The sequence below is a fragment of the Patagioenas fasciata genome, chromosome 1 (assembly GCF_037038585.1).
Source record: "Patagioenas fasciata isolate bPatFas1 chromosome 1, bPatFas1.hap1, whole genome shotgun sequence".
Taxonomy (NCBI): domain Eukaryota; kingdom Metazoa; phylum Chordata; class Aves; order Columbiformes; family Columbidae; genus Patagioenas; species Patagioenas fasciata.
This window is the reverse complement of record NC_092520.1, coordinates 205,827,718-205,846,986: the sequence shown is the minus strand read 5'-3', so window position 1 is coordinate 205,846,986 and position 19,269 is coordinate 205,827,718. Positions and strand designations below refer to the sequence as shown.

The following is a 19,269-nucleotide window of genomic DNA, read 5'->3' as shown; positions in this document are numbered from 1 at the left end:
TAAGAGTCGATGGCAGAATTAAAAGCTGACAAACGGTTCAATGATGCTCTTTGGTTGGAGTCTAAATAAATAATTTCGTTTTTCATTTGTTATAATAAAGTAAGGTAAACAATAGGTTGGATGTTTTATTTGTCATGTTTAAGTATTTTGATGCCACATTTTAAAATCCAGGGAGCACCCTTTTATGAGAAATATATTGCTTCAATACCCAGGGATTTTTTTTTTGGTGTTCCTGACCTTTTGCCCGTTTGACTATTAGCTTCCTAAGATGATAGCAATAAATACCTTATGTTTTCAGTTCAGAGGGAAGACAGGCTATTCATTTGTATTCTCTAAGGAAAAAGGATAAAAGAAAAACTTGGTATTTTCTTTTCTATTCTCTTTAGAGCAGCTATAAAGGAAACTAGCTATTTATTTGAATTCTCTGAGGGACTGATAGCTTAATGTGCAAAACATCTGGAATAATTAAAGGAAAGAAGGTGTTTCCATTGCAGAAAACAGCTCTGTAGAATGGGAGGAATTGTATCTTACATATGTATGTATTCAGATACCTTTAGGTTACTATTTGAAATTACATGCATATATTACGATATTAAATAAAGAATTGCTGTTGGTAACATGGAACAGAATATTGGCAACAGACTTAAAGAATGGGCTTACAATTTAGACTTTGGGTTTAAGAATAGGCAAAAGGCTTAAAGAATATGGAGATCTGCTTATTAAAGACAGGAGGGTCACAAAAGAAACTTTAGTCAAAGTTACAATACAGGCAGTGCTGCACTTGAGCTCAAACTTCCCCAGTTGTTTCTACCATCTAAAAAAGAACTAAGGTTTCTGTTTAAATGCTCATTACAAGATATGATTCCAAAGGAACACAATTCACAAAGCCAGATTTTCTAGACTATTAGCTGACTTTTATACCAAATTAAAGGAAAACATTGTGCTGTGAGAATAAATAAAGACAATACCTAGCCATTCATTTTATGGATTAGAATACTCATTTGAATAATATAGAAATCTTGCCCAAAACTTGAACTGAATTTGAACTGGTCCTTTTGGGAGACCTCAGAAGTTTGGTTAATGTTTTTCAACCTAGTAAATTTAAATATTCACATGTCTCTGCACATTTTAAGCTGAGAATAGAAACAGGAAGTAGCAGGAATCCTTTGAGAGAGAATGCACTCATAAAATTTTCAGCCTTATTTTATAGACTTAAGATGTTCAATTGCTGTTTGGATTTCATTAGGTTTTAAGAAAATTTTGAATTTAAAAAAACATGGTTCCAAACGGTATTTTCAAATGCCATATAAAATGTCTCCTTCAGCCTCTTCTGTAATCCAATCTTTTTTCTTTTCTTTTTGAATACTTTGCCTTTTACTTTCTTTTAACAAACTATATTGTACATCAAGGCTGAAATCCAGACTTATGGCTATTCATGTTGCATTATCTGAGGCTCCCAAATGAATAGCCTGGCATTTTATGGGAAGATCATGTTTTATTCTATATGTAATTCCTAAAAGCTTTTCAGAAAAAAAACATGAATAATTGACTGTGAGGGTCTCTGGATTTTCTCTGTATGAGGTGAGATCCATTTTCTGCTAAGCAAACCGTACAGTAAACCTAGGTTTAACTTTACTTGTGAAAGAGTAGCTCTATAGGAACAGCATAAATATTTCCATTTTGATGGTGTGATACTTCTTAAATGCCATAACCTCTTCTTTATAATTTAATTAACTAAACCTAGTAAAAGAGTGAACTAGTAGATACAGTGAAGAGGCAAAGACCTAATTTCTGATGCTGTAAGTAATGTGAGATCGTATTTTCTCATAGATCCAATTTATTGTTAGGAAGCATCTGCAGTTTTTTGCTCTCAGTCTTCATTCCTTTACATCACATTGAAAGTAGGGAAAGAACACTCACTTAATAGAGTGTCAACTCTCTTATCATTAGTATTCAAGATTCACTGCTGAGATTTGCAATACAGACTGTATTTTAAAATTGTTTTTACTGTGATTCCTGTTATCCCTATTTTGCTCCTATTATTTCATTTATTTGTCATCAAATTTTATGGAAGAAAAAAGAGAAAAGAATGGGGAAAACAGAAACTGGGTCAAGACACTGTAGCATTTGGTCTGCAATTTTTGATTATTGAAGCATGAAATAACACAACGTGATTTTTGTTCTGTGTCTTTAGATTGTTTGGCCTGTATCTCATTCCCGAAGGGATGAGTGCAAGTGGGCTGGAAAAGATATTCTGGTAAGTACAAATCTTTTTAGTATTTTTTTTTCTTTTATAAAACATTGTAAATATTTTGTCTTATTGTGTTAATTCTTAAACTATTTTTCCTGCTCTGTAAGGTTACACATCTGGTTGTAACTTCAGTCTTGAGTTATCTCAGCTTTCTTATTCAGAATAGCGAAATTTTGTTTTTGTGACCAGGGGTTTAAATTTATAAATGGAAATCATGCAAATGAAACAGAATTTATCTGCCAAAAGAAAACAAACAAACAAACAAAAACCAAAATAAAACAAGAAAGACAAGGGAGGAGAAACATCAGAACAAGAAATATTAACCCTTGTATACTCATCTCCTGATCTCAGAGTACATAATATTTTGACCTATTTTTGCCCTGCTCCAGGTCCCAGTCCTACAGTGAGTTCCAAGAAGTGTTTTCTTTTTGTGGCTTCTCTCTAGAGTCAGTGGATTTCCCTGAGATCTTTCCTGCATGGAGTTCATAGCAAGATTGAGGTCAAAGTGGTTTTAACATTCTACATCATTTTGGGTGCCTCAGGAAAGATACTGTTACACTAGGCATAATTTTCTGTACATTTTCCCTCATTCCTGTGTACATCTTGTTGCCTGTATTTATGAGGTAAGAGAGACATATCAGTAGCCCCCAAATAATAATCATTCCACAGTGATAATAACTGTCTTCTTTATAAGAACAACATAGGAAATGGGAAGACAGGGCTGAAGAAGGGGAAAAAAAGATAAAAAATACATGTATGCAATAAGGCAAACAAATACTTGCATAGCGTAGCCAAATGGGAAATCATTGTGGTTGCCAAGGTATAACTGAGAGTGCAACTTGGCCCCGTGTGTATATGCTATTGGCCTGATTTTCAGAGATGATTCTGTAAAATATTCATAATGCCAACCATATGCCTCTAGAGATCTCCGTTTGAATAATTTCCTAGGTCATAATAAAAATAGTTTCATCAGTCTTTACCTAGGCCATAGAGGACAGTTGTCTTCATAAAAAGCCATTTGGGAACAATAGAGGTGGATTAGGTAAAAACTAAGAAATATAGGCTAAGCTATATATGTGAAGGGACAGCTAAATTGCCAGAGACTTGGGCTATCTCATTACATAGAAATATACATTTAAATTAAACCATCTTCCTGGTAAAAAATAATTTGCAGGAGTACATTGCAAGGTGAAGACTAGAGAATCTAATATTCAAGGTTAAAAAAAAAATAAGGCTAATGTTAAATGTCTGAGCAAATTAACTAACCTTGAATATTGATCTTATACTAAGTATTATGATATTGCATTAAGTAGATTTTATAATAGCTGGGGTTGAAACCTAGAAAATTAATAAGTTATTCAGTGCTTAGAATTAAAGTATACTCTTTTATTTTTGAATAATTATTTTTAGAAATTCACAATAGTAAGAAAGACTGTTTTATACATTGCACTAGGCTGATTCAAATCCATTCATTGTAAATAGTGACACTATTATTCTGGAGTGAGCTGTTAAGTTCAGGTCCCCATCCTCTGACTGTTTATGTTGTAACTATTTTATTCACCCTGGTTTCTATGATATTAGGGCAACTACACCTGCTAATAACGAGTAAAAAGTGAAGCCCATACCGTAGCCCAGTGCAGTGTGTGACCCTGGTGCATCAGCTGCTTTGTATGATCCTGTGCGTTAGAAGCAATTCTCCCATGAGCTGATGGAAAAGAATAAAGCACAATAGGAGCACAGAGTTCAAGACATAGTGCAGCTCAAACTGAGAATAACAGTAGTACAGCCCAATGTTGCTAGAATCAGATAATTTGTTTTCATAAATATTTTTCATATGTATGGGTTGTTGGGGATGGTTTTGCCTTTTTTTTTTTTTTTAATATTTAGAGTTCTCTACAAGTGTAGATGAGAAATAAAAAAACCAATAAATAAATGCATAGGTCATATCTAATGTGGGTCCAGTTTTGGCAGGCAACTAGAATGACTTAATATGTAACTTAGTTTGTTCAGGTCATCATCTTTGAATATTTACAGATATCTATTATTGCCATAAAACAGTGCATTATAAAGCATTTAATGTATCTGCTTTAACTGTAATTACAGATAAAGATTACAAATCATTTAAGAAACTTATTATTCCTCCCTCATTTATTCCTTAAAGCCATTGTCAGTACCTTGGGAGTGTGAAATGTAAAGGCCATAAAAATAACTCAACAGACTCTCATTAGAGAGAACAAGACAAATAGAGGACAAATAAAGTGGCATATAAAATGTGCTTGATTTAATATTGCTTTCAGCATGCACCATTGCTAAGGTGTTAGATACTCTCGATTTCTGATGGTTTGAAACTTTCTGTGTGACAGTCTGTACTTCTACTTCGAAGTCTTTTTTAGAAAAACATTTTTAAATTATTGATCTCCAGGGGAAGTCAGTGCTGAAAATGCAGGTCCCCACTAATAGGCCAGGTGCACTTCAGCAGCTGCAGCGCAAGTGTAACCCCAGTGCTGCCCCACTGCTAACCTCAGCCACGACCTCCGAGATTTCCTCTCGTAATTATAAGAGGTAATTTACTGTCGTTTTCACTCCTTCAGAGGGATTCCTTATACTGATGCTGCCAATCACGCCAGTCTAGGCACAGCAGGTTTGTAGCTCGGGACAGTCCACATGGGATTTGAGGAGAGCAGCCGACTTGGGCTGTTTCTGCTCTCCTGATATCCCTTTTTTGCTTAAGGAATCGTTTTCATTTCTGTTTCTTAAAGGGCTTAGTATATGTTAATTAGTTAAGCTTTACTCGCTATATAGATGGATAAATCCTTTAAATGATGCTGCTTTTTTTCACATGGGTAAGCTGAGAAGAAGGTCTGAAAGATTCCCCCAAGCAATGCGATATTTACTGCAGGACTTCTGTGACAGAAGTCAACTGCTACACTTTCCCACAAGATATAGATTTTTTTCCAATAAAATCGTAATTACTGTCACATGTAAGTACTTAGTACTACAATATATTTCCATTCCCTCACTACGGAGTATCACAAGCACTAAAGTAACATTGTTCATGACTATGAATAACAAATAAGATATTTGCTTATGTAATTCAACTGAATGAGCAATTCTGTGAGGATTTCTTTCTATTCTGGACTTCAATCTCTCATTTGATCTATTTTGGTTGCTGTAAGTCCCGTGAATATTTCTCACAATTCCTGGCCAGACCTTGGTAATGATCAAAGAAGACAAACTCTCTACAGAATACTCAGCTTTTGTACTGAACTTACAGTACAGACATGCTGCTAGTCTTATCCCTCACTAGTGAGCCTCAATATTTGGATTTTAAGATCTCACAGGCACCTGGGATCCAGCAGAAACACATGGCAACCTCTGCATTACATATGGGTTAAATAATAGGTAACTGCCAAAAAAATGTGGCTACAGTTCCACTCTGACGTTCCTGGGATGCCATAAACCAGCAAAGCAAAGCTTGGGTGATTTACAAAAGTTAGCAGAAACTCTAGTTACTTTTACAGGTAGGGATAGCCTCTTGACTAGAAAACTCATCTAGTCCTTAAACAATTAATTTACTATTGTTTTAAAAGTTTTGGCTACTGTTCATTCAATACATATCTACACTAGATTTGGCTGAGGCACCGTCACAGTAGTTGATGTGGCACACAATTAATCAGAGAAATCCCTGTTAAAGGATATGATTGATTTCTCCAACTTGAAAGCTTTAGAGACGTGTTTCTGAAGGGCACCTTAGGATGCTATTTTCAAATGTGATTTGACTATCAGATTTATTTAGCCGCTTCTAAAGAACCCAGCTAAAATTGTTGGAATAGTCCCTTCTGGTCTTGACATGTATAAATATTTAACATTTCAATGGATACTTTGACAAAGCCACCACATAGGACAAGCTACAGGAAGACAGATATTTATACACACTTTGCATGCTGTATGAAATCAGCTTCTCCCTGGCTGTTTCTGGTGAGAAATAAATGTTGACATGCAAACAGATACAAAGAGTAGCAAGTACTTTTGCTTGGTACCAGCAAACTTCTACATATGCTCTGTCACATGAACAAACGTCCATCCAGAGAGCTACACTTTCATGTCATGTCCTGAACAGCTAAAGTGTATCAGCACAGTCATGTGTGTATTAGCACTTGACTGTATTATAATTTATAAGAGATAGACACCTACTTGCCTACATAATTGCCATTAAATTTTACCTAGTTATTAACTCTTCCATGAATTCAACTGTGATTGACTTTTTTATACTTGATAGTTCCCTTGGTGGTCATTTGGAATCACTTTAGATTGAAAACTTACACCCAGTTAAGAAGAAGCAAGACTCTTTACAGCACACATGATATAGCTGTATTCTCTACGTGCTTCTTTGCATTTCAGTGTGGCTGCCACTTAATTATTGAGTTTATAGTTCATGCAGGTAAAATCACATTGCTGTAATTTAATTCACCATCTCATGGAGGAGTTTGCTTTAGTCGATGAGGACTGGGTTAGGGAACAATTAAATAGTCTGGATATCCATAAATCCCTGGGTCCAGATGGGATGCATCCGCGGGTGCTGAGGGAGCTGGCTGAAGTCATTGCTAGACCGCTATCCATCATTTTTGCCAAGTCTTGGGAAACGGGAGAGGTGCCCGAGGATTGGAGGAAAGCAAATGTCACTCCAGTCTTTAAAAAGGGCAAGAAGGAGGACCCGGGTAATTATAGACCGGTCAGCCTCACCTCTGTCCCTGGGAAAGTAATGGAACAGCTTATCCTTGGTGTCATCTCAAGGCACATCAGGGATAAGAGGGTCATTAGGGGCAGTCAGCATGGCTTTACCAAGGGTAAGTCATGCTTGACCAACCTCATAGCCTTTTATGAGAATGTAACAAGGTGGATGGATGATGGCAGAGCAGTGGATGTGGTCTACCTTGACTTCAGTAAAGCCTTTGACACAGTCCCTCACAGCATCCTCACAGCTAAATTGAGGAGGTGTGGTCTAGACAATAGAGTAGTGAGGTGGGTTGCAAACTGGCTTAAAGAGAGAAGCCAGAGAGTGGTGGTCAATGGTGCGGAGTCCAGTTGGAGGCCAGTATCTAGTGGAGTGCCTCAGGGGTCAGTACTGGGGCAAATATTATTCAATATTTTCATTAATGATTTAGACGAGGGAATTGAGTGTACTATCGGCACGTTTGCTGATGACACTAAGCTGGGAGGAGTGGCTGACACGCCAGAAGGCTGTGCTGCCATCCAGCGGGACCTGGACAGGCTGGAAAGTTGGGTGGGGGATAACCTGATGGAATTTAACAAGGGAAAGTGTAGAGTCCTGCATCTGGGCAGGAACAATCCCAAGTTCCAGTATAGGTTGGGGCATGACCTATTAGAGAGCAGTGTAGGGGAAAGGGACCTGGGGGTCCTGGTGGACAACAGGATGACCATGAGCCAGCACTGTTCCCTTGTGGCCAGGAAGGCCAATGGCATCCTTGGGTGTATTACAAGGGGGGTGGTCAGTAGATCGAGAGAGGTCCTCCTTCCCCTCTACTCCGCCCTGGTGAGACCCCATCTGGAATATTGTGTCCAGTTCTGGGCCCCTCAGTTCCATAAGGACAGGGAACTGCTGGAGAGGGTCCAGCGTAGGGCAACAAAGATGATTAAGGGAGTGGAGCATCTCCCTTATGAAGAAAGGCTGAGGGAGCTGGGGCTCTTTAGTTTGGAGAAGAGGAGACTGAGGGGTGACCTTATTAATGTTTATAAATATATAAAGGGTGAGTGCCACGAGGATGGAGTCAGGCTCTTCTCAGTGGCAAACAATGATAGGACAAGGGGCAATGGGATCAAGCTGGAACACAAGAGGTTCCACTTAAATTTGAGAAAGAACTTCTTCTCAGTGAGGGTAACAGAGCACTGGAACAGGCTACCCAGGGAGGTTGTGGAGTCTCCTTCCCTGGAGACATTCAAGGCCCGCCTGGACACATTCCTGTGCGACCTCACCTAGGCGTTCCTGCTCCAGCAGGGGGATTGGACCAGATGATCTTTTGAGGTCCCTTCCAATCCCAAACATACTGTGATACTGTGATACTGTGATTTGTTATGGTAATACTTAATTGAAGTCAAGATGTTCAAATGCCATCTCAGTTTATGCTTTCTTTAAAGTTTTCCAGCCCCTCCCTAAATCATAGGAAGATTAGCAGTTCTGTAGGCTTATAGAACCATCAGTGTGCAATGATTTAATTTGGAAAGAAAGAAGAAAAAAAACAGTGCATAACTCAGCAAGTGTCCCTCAGTCATATCTGGTGATACTTTAGAAAAACAAAGTTGGCAATAAATGAGCATTGTTCCCTTTAACTCATTTTATTACTGTTGTTGCCTTAGGGAAAAGAGAAGAACATGGAGGCAGAAAGTAAAAGTAATTCTTTTCATCTGTTATTGTAAACAAAGATCTGAAGAGGGAATATGAAAATCAAATATTCAGTGCTGGCTGGATATAGAAAACCTGCTTCTAAATTCATCTGACAGGCACAATTTTTCTGGTCAAATTACCTCTGGCCTCTTAGGTGTGCCAAAGAGAAGTTCATCCTTTTCTGTCAGTGTTCTTCCTTTGAAGGGCATCCACAGCTAGATTTCCAGCCCTTTTGTCACCAACCCTCACTGCAATCTGCATTGTCTTGCTGGCTTCCTGTCTACACCATAGCACTGAAATTCTTTAACAGACCCTAAAAACTCAGGACCCCCATCCAGCCTTGGGAAGAGGAAAAGGTGAATACTCCCTGGAAGCAGGAAGGTGTTGTTGTGGTTTAAGCCCAGCCACCAAACAAGCACCACACAGCTGCTCACTTGCTCCCACACCCTCATTGGGATGGGGGAAAGAATCAGACAAAAAAAACCCAAAAACCTCATGGGTTGATATAAATACAGTTTAATAGGATAGTAAAGTAAGATAAAATAATGATAGTAATAATAATAATGATAAAAGAATATACAAAACAAATGATGCACAATGCAATTGCTCACCACCTGCAACTGATGCCCAGCCTGTTCCTGAGCAGCGATTGCTCCCCTGGCAAACTCCCCCAGTTTATATCCTGAGGATGATGTTATATGGTGTGGAATATCCCTTTGGCCAGTTTGGGCTGTGCCCACTCCCACCTTCTTGTGCACCTCCTCACTGGCAGAGCATGGGAAGCTGGAAAGTCCTTGACTGCTTAGCAACAACTAAAACCATCGGTGTATTATTAACATTGTTCTCATCCTAAATCCAAAACACCACACAATACCAGCTATTAGGAAGAAAATTAAATCTATTCCAGCCAAAACCAGAGCAGGTATAAAATGAACAAAAATCCAAAGCAAAAGTCCTCCAGTGAGGTTAGGGGCAAAATTTACTCTCAGTATTGCCAACTACAAGGACAAATGTGACTGAACCATTTGTAAGACAAATAGTGCCACTATATATCCTTTCAACTCTATTGACTCTCCCAGTTAGTATGCTGGGTTTATTAACTTGAGGGCTCATGACCTCTTAATCTTGTCCATGATCTTTAATGTGGACATGATTTCTTACCAAAGCATTTCTTACCATGTCGGAGACAAGAGAGTTAGACATTGTGTAAGTAGTGTGCTGCTTTGATATTGCTGCTTTGCACAGGCTACAAACAATAGAGAAAGGCAGATGGGGAAAAGAAAATGAAACAAACCTACAACCCCTTCACTTAGAGGTGAACTGAGCTTGATAAAAAAGAAGTATAGTACACTGGAGACTTTCCAAGCCCTGTGAAGCTCTCTAGCAGAATTTTTACCCTTGGGAATTTCTAGTTGTGCCAGCTACAGTTTTCGGATGGACCCCCACAATACACCCACCAGCATAAAGCCTCATTTATGGCTCCTAGTTCAGATGTCAATCCTACGGCTTGTGTTCATTTAGGCTTTTACATATACTTCTTTACATAAACTTACCAAGGCAAATCAGTTGCTGGAAGGCAATAACTCATGTACTTGTACAGAGGAAGAATTAAGTTGTTCAGATTTTCATATTTTACCCACTTATTTATCACAGGAAGTCATGTAAGTCTTTCAGTATGGTGAACAAATTAATATAGGTTAAGAAGAAAACTAATTTTCCAATTTTGGATTTTCCAATTTTGGGCATGTTTTTCTGTTTATAGGTGTGACTGTAGAAATTTGTTTCTAAGAGACATTTAGTATTCAGCAGATTTAATGCAGTCTTGCAGAAGTGTTTTCTTTGTTATTTTTGAAATACGGTCACAGAGTTAGGAAAAGGGAAGTAAAGGAGAATGAGGAAAAAAAATCATTCCCAAAATTATGGGGCTAAATTTTCTATCAATAAATTTTATTCAAGGCCCTACTTTGGCCCTGGCAAAGTCTGAGAATTCTTTATTTACAGCTGAGTTACCAGCTATTGCAATTTCAACATGGTGTGGGGTAATTCCCTGTTATGATTTATTGCATCCCAAGATGCACAAAGTAAATTTATTATCTGTACATTTCTTTCTAGAGAAACACATTAACTGGATGACTAGTAAAAATGATAGATATGTCCCTGTTTTCTTTCAGGGCTTCAGTCTGAATCTCATGAAGTCAGAAAAAAGCCTTTCCTTTGGTGCCAATCACATTATTTTTTTCCTTTTTTCTTTCTGAATTTGCTTCCCATTATTTCCATTTTAACAAACAGACTGAGAGGTTGTTTGTTTGGTTTGGTTTAGTTTTGGGGATTTTCTGATGCTTTACAAAAAGAAAGGCTACTTTAAAAATAAAGTCTGCTCTGAAAGATCACATATCACAGTTCCTCTATACACAAGATATGGTCACTATGACACTTAAATTAGTCCGCAACTAAATTTTTTTCTGTAGTTCTGTTACTTACAACAAAATCAGGTCTACTTAATAAGTCTCTGCTGCACACAAGTCTAAATTATTGTCTTTTTTCTTTTATGAGAAGTAAAAGAACTAAAGGGAAAGTTCTTAATATAACCTAGGAAATAATATACAATAATTTCTTGTGTCGAAGTTAGTGGTTTGTTCAGTTCCCACATTTTCATGTCAAAAGAGATCTTTAAAAAACCTTTTCAGTACAGAGAAAGTTTTGTGTTCTGAAGATGGTGGAATGAGAAAAGTAAGACCAGTAAATAAAGGAAGAATCTATATCTTTCTCTCTTGCTTCTGTCTTTGCTTGTTTATTTGTTTGTTTGCTTGTTTTTTTCATTTTCTGATTGAGTGATGTGATCTGTGTTGGATCAAATAATCTATAGGTCTCTTTTTTTCTTGACTTATTCCTTCTCAATTAACATCTTCCAAGCCTCTAGGTTAGTATACATGTATCATGAACATAAAAACCAAAACCACCACCACCACCAAATCAACCTAACAAAAAAAAACCCCAAACCTCTCAGCAAACTCTCATTTCAACAATTTCCCTTTGGTGACAACTTTTTACTGAGTGGGAATTTTAAGCTTCTGTCACTTAGGGTTTTTCTGTTCAGCATCTCTTTGTGGTGTCAAAATAGTTTAATATACCCACACAAATTTCCAGATTCCCACAGTAAGGCACAGGTAACTTCATAGTCTGGTTTACAGAGTACGTTTATTTACAGGCACACATATTGCTTAGCAACTGTCCCTTATAAATGCAACAGTCTTTTACTTCCTTTCAGCACTTCACGGTTTTACGTTCACTTTCAACATAGAAGTTTTGAGTATATTTATCTTAGGTGGCTGTGAGTAGAAAGTCACTACAGGATGTACCTATGATATGCTGAATAAAGGCAAGCTGACTGGTATGGAGTCCAAGTGCTTGATGTGCCTATAACAGGCTTGACAACCTGTTTGTCTGAAATACTCCACCCATTTAGCAGGTGTTGATCCTGTTCCGAAAGGTGAGGTGTAATCTGATTTCTCCAGGAGACAGGTGATTACCCCACCCAGATAGAAGAGACAGATGAGATAGACTCTTCAGATCTAAAGTGTGGTTGCAACTTAAATTGCTGCTGGGCCTGGTGTGACTGCTTGAGCTGAAACTGAACAATATTGTTCATTTCTTTGCTAATAAAGTCATGCTCAAAATGTGGGACAGGTTTAGTCTACAGAGCAAAACCAATTTTGTTTCCAAGTTATGGTCAGAGAAGGACTGGCTTCTACTTAAACTCAAGGCTTCCCAAAGTTTTGAGTTATTCCTGAGATACTCTTCAGTTCCTTAAATACATTCATTCTGTGCTGTAGGAAGTGCATATTACTGGAAAATAATTCAAAATAAGTGAAGCTTGCTAACACTCATGGAAAGGTTTAATATACAACAATCATTCTGTGGCTGCAAAATCCTGAACACCCACTTGTTTGCTGGACTGCATCCACCAAAGACTTTGTTTTGTCTTGTTAACTGTGCATTAACCAGATGTACAAAAACATGAGATGTTCATTAAACCAGGTATTTAGTGCTGCAGCCTTTTCTTGGCATCCCTCTAACTTTTCACAGGTCCAGAACAATTATTATCTGCATCTGCCGAATGAAGATTTAAGGACTGGAAACGTGTCTTGTAATTTGAACATACTGAACGAAGAAAAAAAAAAAAAGAAATATTACTTCCTAAGATCCCTGGGTCAGATGGTTATTGCTGACAACAAATATTTGAAGGCCTGGTGCCTTTAGTTTGTGCAGTCAAGGGAGGAATCTTTAAAGCATGGCTTCTAATGGCTTCTGGCTTAAGACTGTTTTCAGGTCAGAGCCTAGGGTTTATCCCACCTGGCTTAGCTACCTCCATTCTTTGCTTTAGTGGCAAATTCTGGGCCAAATGACCAAGTACCAGTAGTGACTACCAGATTTGCAAGTAGGTAGGTAGGCAGGGAGACATTTTGTGTTTCATCCTCACTAACAAAAAGGAAGAACTAGAGGAGCTTTCCATCTGCTGTGCAAGTGTGCTGACAATACAACTATTTGCTAATATGGCATGCAGTTTTGTGGCTTGAAGGAAAGAGGATATATCTGGTTTTGTTTTGTTTTTTTCTTTTTTTCTTTCTTTTTTTTTTTCTTGTATCATGTGCTTTGTTGGCTTATTTTTTTCTTGTCCTGATGCTTTAATGGTTTAAAGTCATGCAGACATCCTGCAACTTGAGTAAATGATACATTTTAAATAGTCGCATGAACTCTTGTCATATCAATAAATCAGAGAGATAACAGACATAACTTAATTAGAAAGATAACTGGAAGTACAGTATGCTGTACTAGGCAACCAAAAATGTCTCATCAACCCTCATCAGCACTTTCAGTCTGAAATTTCTCAGAGCACATCTTGACAGCAGAGGAAAATCTAGATATGGAATTAATCAATGGTTCCTCTGCAGTGTTGGCAGCGATCACCATGCCGAAGAGTAGTGTCATTCCTAATATTTCCAGAGAAGTCAAGTCCTCCAGATCATGACCCAATACAAGGGCCACTGAAACTGGGGATCTGTCAGCTTTTTCAAATCTGTGAGGTGGGAAGACATGTACAATTAGAATTTAGTCCACAAAATAACATATATTTATAAAAGAGACTAGGAATTTTATTTACCTAGACATATTCTAGGTTTAGATTGGATTTGTGTGTGATGCAGTACACACTGCTTATAAGGCTTTGACTAATGGGGACATAATTCCCCAAGAGCTAAGTTAATAGAAATCCCTTTCTGTAACACAGACCCCGATACTGCAGCTGCTCAGCTTACTTCACTCACCACTGCAGACTGGTCCTTTTTCAGAGTGTAGGACTATAAAACATTGATCCTGCTAATTACAAGGTACAATAATGACGAAACAGGAATGTAACTAATGCTATTGATCCAAACTACAAGGGGTACACAGTAATAAATCACAGTCTGCAAATGTTTTCACGCTAGCTGGCCTCCCCCTCTCTGAAATTGCACACCTGCCTATACAGGTTCAGCTGGAAGGTTATCTCATTGAGTACAGGTGCCAGCCGTGATTTCTCTACACACTAGAGCCTGTACGAGGCTCCTAGTAGTCAAGGACTTTCCTGTTACTGCCCATGCAGCACTTAACACATAGTTTTGCAGTAGTGTTACCAACTAGCTTACTCTCATAAAATAAAATTTAAAAAGATCATTGCATTTTAACAGGATTGGAAAAATTTGGCTTTTTTACCTGCCTATTCTGGGCTTGTTTAAGCCAACTGTGCTCTTTGACCAATATTTTTCGAACTGTTACTGTAATAGGAAAAGGGAAACAGTAATAATTTTCAAATAATTTTACTGCATTTTACAAAAACATGCACACAAGCAGCGAGGGTTGTGAAAGCATATGACATATAGAGCTCACCCTGAAGGGGACTTCTTCGCACATGCTTACTGACATGCTAAAGTGTTTGCAGGATCTAGCTGAGAATCAATCATCTGTGTACATGGCAATTAGACATACATTTATTGCACTAGCACTCGAGAAATATTTCCCCTGAAACAATGCTGCTGCATATTGAAAAGATACCAAGCCAATACGGACTGAACCAATCACAGCTGTCAGTAGCCCTCCAGCAAGAGAGAGAAGTTAAAAAACTCTCTGGTAAGTTTGGAACATCTTTCAGCAGTGTGATAAATTTGAATGACAGCAGTAATATCAGGGATTACTTATTCTCCATGGATAACCCTGACCTCGTCACTTGAGAATTCAGCTAATTGGACAGAATTAAAAAACCCACCACATATTAATTAAGCTCATGGATGGGACTTTATATGGAAACTATCCATCCATTTTGATTTGAAAGACAAAACATATTTATTTATCCAGCTGTTAAATGATAGCTTTTAATCCCCTTGTCCATCCAGTTTAGACAAAACCTTCTGATATTTTAATCACTTGGCTATGTGGGAAGGCTGAAATAAAGGAAGAATGTATTACAGGATCTAATCCTTATCTGGATTAAATCAGCAGAAAACTGTTGAAGCTAATGATACTGTAATGGATTATTTAGCCTTCTACTTATTGTCCTGCATAATCTGGCCATTTGAATTTGCTATAATATCTGAGAAGCAGTATGGACATTGATGTTGGTTAAAAAAAAATGAAACACTGTTCTAAAAATAAGGAGAAAAATCTGAATATTAGTTGGTCACAGGGACTTACCCTTCAGCTTCCACTTAAAAAGATGTCATTAAAAAGTCTTTGCTGCATCAGTAATCCAGATAGAAGGATGTAAATTCCAGGTTTCTGGAGGGGAGATAATTACTGGAAACTCATAAAAACCAGCTAAATTCTGTTTTAATTTTCATATGCGGAGCAGATGTTTTGACAGATGGATGGACTTTATTTTTGTAACTGTCCGGGAAAAGTCTGCATAACACAGCCTAATCAGTGTTACATATCTGTACTGTTTGTTTTTCAGTCTTTCTGCATTTGGCTCCTATGCTTTTGGTTGCAGGCTTTTTCTTTGTAATTTATTTTTTCAGGCTAATCTCTCTCTGCATAAGCCCTTCTATCAATTTGATATATAAATATTATAAAACCCTTAAAAAATAAATGTCTATGTTTAGTTAGTAAGTCAGATATATTGATCTTCATATAGTGGGTGCCCTTCTGGAAAACTTAATTAACACTTTATCTTCTCTTCAAGACAAGCCCTCTGCCCTTAAACACAGTATATAATATTTGGAATTGAAATTTAGAGTTAAGATCTCTCTCCATACATAGTAGACCTCTTTGACTTTAATTCACACTTTGTATGTAAGTGACAGTTTAGTAATACCTCAACTTGTTATACAAGTAGGAGTTTAGTACAGGAGAATTTGCAGTTCTCTGGCTGGGTTACTGTAGTATGACACAAATGGGATATTCTATGATTCTGTGTTTTAGCCACTTTCATTTCAATGAACTGTCAGCGTGGAGCTGAGAATCTGAACCCTGTAACCTCCTCTGTGTGGGCCTTAGTGAGAGATACGGTCCATATTCCTTCAAGCAGACAAACAAACTGGATTGTGCCCTGCGTTTGGGGTGGGTGCTTCAGCCACCGAACATGGCAGAGCCACTTCAGGGCAGGAACCATTTGTTTGACCATGCTTTGGAGGATATTGGCAATAATGCCATTACAGGACTGTTTGCAGAAGCATATCCAGCAGCTACACTGTAAAAAGTAGCTCTCTGAAGAAGTTCACTCTGTCAGAACAGAGGGAGAAAGACCTCGCGCGCTATACTAAGAGGTTTCAGACATGATGTGGGGGCTTAGCTGCTTGGATTTTAAGATAGAGATAATTCTGTGTAAGGCCGAAGGCAGAACCTACAGCTCTTGGGAAAACATTATACCATTTATTGAAATATAAATGAAGATTAATCCTCTCCAGGGATAGGCAAGATAAATGAATGGGGGTTTTGAGGACTGTAGTAACTCTCACATGACATACCTAATTTTCTCTTTGAATGTCTACCTCAACCATTCTGTACCATATGCAATCACTTATGCTTTCTGCTGTATATATCAAGCTTTAGGGCATAAACTAGTGTTTAACTTTATATAGACAAGAAAAGTTTCCCCATATTAAGCTGCCCTTTACAATAAACAGGATTATTAGGTGGAAGAATTTATAATGATTCCAGTGTTCCTCTTCTTTAAGATTTATTTTCATAACCTATTCAAGTAATACTTTCCCACCTATGGAGAACTTTGCAAACCTTGCATTGATTTTCATTCACGTTATTAGGCTAAAAGGGTTTTAAACTCCCACACCACCCTGCTTTTACATATTTAAAAACAAACAAACAAACAACACCAAACCAACCAACCAACCAAACAAACAAACAAAACCCAAAACAAAACAAAACAAAAAAAAACAAGCTGATTTCCACCTAGAAAATAATTTTAGAAGTCTGATTTTCTTCCTTTTACTTGAAGAAGAAAAATATTCAAAGGCTATGGATATGATATGTCCAGAATAAAATCCCTTTAAACAACATTCCTTTCCTGGAGAAAGTGAAAATGGATACAAAGGTACTCGGGGGCTGAACTCACATGGAGAAACAATATTTAAATCCCATGACAATCTGTTCCCTAACAGCTTCTGGCTCTGGGTTACACTGGATATTTTCTTCCGTCTGCTGTATTTTACCAAGATACTGCGTTTCTTTTGTTGTCTTTGTCTACTTTCCAGTGCCTTACACTCTGAGATCATGTAGTGAAATGTCTCATTCTGCTGGCACAGACCTTCACACTAACAATATCGTGCTGGCCCGAGGGTCTGGCAAGGTGAGACGTTGCTGCCAAGTGGGACAAACCCAATTGGAGACACCCAAGTCATTCCAGGCCTCCAGCCAAAGGGGTTGGATGATTGCGTTGTACTCGAGATGACGTATCCGCTGATGGTGGGACTGACAGAGCTGTCTGCCAGGTTTCACAACTGGATTTACCGTTGTTGGAACCTTGCAGTTTGGGCAGGACTGGGTAAACACTGACAGTGGGATCCATCACCCAAGTCTCATGTCATGATGCGCACAAAGTCATCTCAGTGCTCACACATTTTCCCTGATCAGAGTACCTTCTTTGGCATACATGTGCTGAGGTTTGGAGCCAGAGTGAAACAGTCGAAGCTCTTAAAGTTGTTATAAGTTTATGGGAAGCTTTTTCTTCCCAGAGCCACATAAACTGGGAAAACCTAGTACCATCACAAAGCAGATTCTTGCAGAGTTCGAAATACCAAACACAAAGGTACACCATTTCCACACATCACGCTGTACCTGTGCAGCTGTACTTGAGCACAGTTAGACAAAGGAAAGAATCTTATTTCCCTGCCATTGAAATCAATGTGCATGTTGCTATTGCTCCAGGGAGAATAGCACTGTCCCCCAGGCAGGGCAGGAACTTCACTTTGAACTTCCTGAGTTGACAAGGGCTTAAATCAGAACTGTAACTTTACTTTGATGTCATTTATTGTGGTTTAATACCCCTCTTTATTTATTTTTTTACAATCATGTAAAATATATAAAGAAACCTAATCTGTTCAGGAGGTGTATGAGAATTTACCAAATAGACCTTAATGGTTCCTTTATGCAGCTATAAAACACAGGGAAGCTATAAGAGCAATCTGAGCTGGACTGGGAATGTTAAATGTTATATAAATTTATTTGTCATAGTCAAAGGTTTATTGCTATAGGTATTTACCTTCCCCATTGCTTAACTAGGTTGTGTATTTCTTAGACATCTATGGTAAAAAAACATGTTCTACAAGGAATTAAGGAGAGCTTAAAAGCAGGGATGAATAAAACCAATCTGCTTTTAGGAATATGTTGTAAGTCCATGGTAACCTTACTGATATTAACACACACTACTATCAATCCTGAACACTTGAAGTGCAAATACGGCCATGATAGAGTTAACTCCACCTTACCTCCCTCAACTCCTAGGCTAATCTGGAGTAATTCAGTGAAGTTGATGATAGATTTTTTCTTAATTTCCGTCCATAGAAATCAAAGAAGACTCTGCCCCTAAACTAAGTAGGGTTTTCCATCTCACCTTTAAAGTATTAGCCATCTAATACCTTCTCACAGTATATTATAGATAAGCAGCTGAACAGTATTTAGCGATAACATGTAGAGTCACAGGTGGCATGTTGCTGTAAATCAGAATATCTCATTTGAAATCAGCACAATCCGTTTTGATTGACACTGGCTGTGGGTCTAACCCAACTACTCACAGCATTTTGCAAAAGTATGTGTGTGTCCACCGCCTCTAACATCTCATGTTCTTCAGGTAGGCAATTTTTGAAAGCTTTAACAAAGCATAGAAGTAGACCACAAAGGCATTTTTTAAATCATGATACACCAAAAAAGATAAGGCAAAGTCCAGTCCTACTGAAACAGTGGTGGGAATAAATTCGGACAGATACAACTGTAAGTGAAAAAATTCAGAATTATTTAATAATGCAGAAATCATTGGTCAGTTTTAAATTATGTAGAGTCAAAGGCAGATGCTCCATCTGAAACACAGAATGTCAGTTTAAGAAAGGATCTATTTCAATTTTATTCGTTT

General features: G+C 37.9%; 1 protein-coding gene across 5 annotated transcripts in view; it reads left to right on the top strand.

Moving 5' to 3' along the window:
* The window catches only part of SEMA3A (semaphorin 3A), a 521,794-nt gene that overhangs the window by 398,944 nt on the left and 103,581 nt on the right, over positions 1 to 19,269 (top strand). For 4 of the 5 annotated variants that reach the window (XM_071803499.1, XM_071803501.1, XM_065837101.2 and 1 more), the window contains one exon: positions 2,195 to 2,257. In XM_071803499.1, coding sequence (XP_071659600.1) covers positions 2,195 to 2,257 — 63 coding nt within the window. Of the gene's footprint in view, positions 1 to 2,193; positions 2,258 to 19,269 lie in introns of all 5 variants that reach the window. The other variant, XM_071803502.1, reaches the window with a different exon arrangement.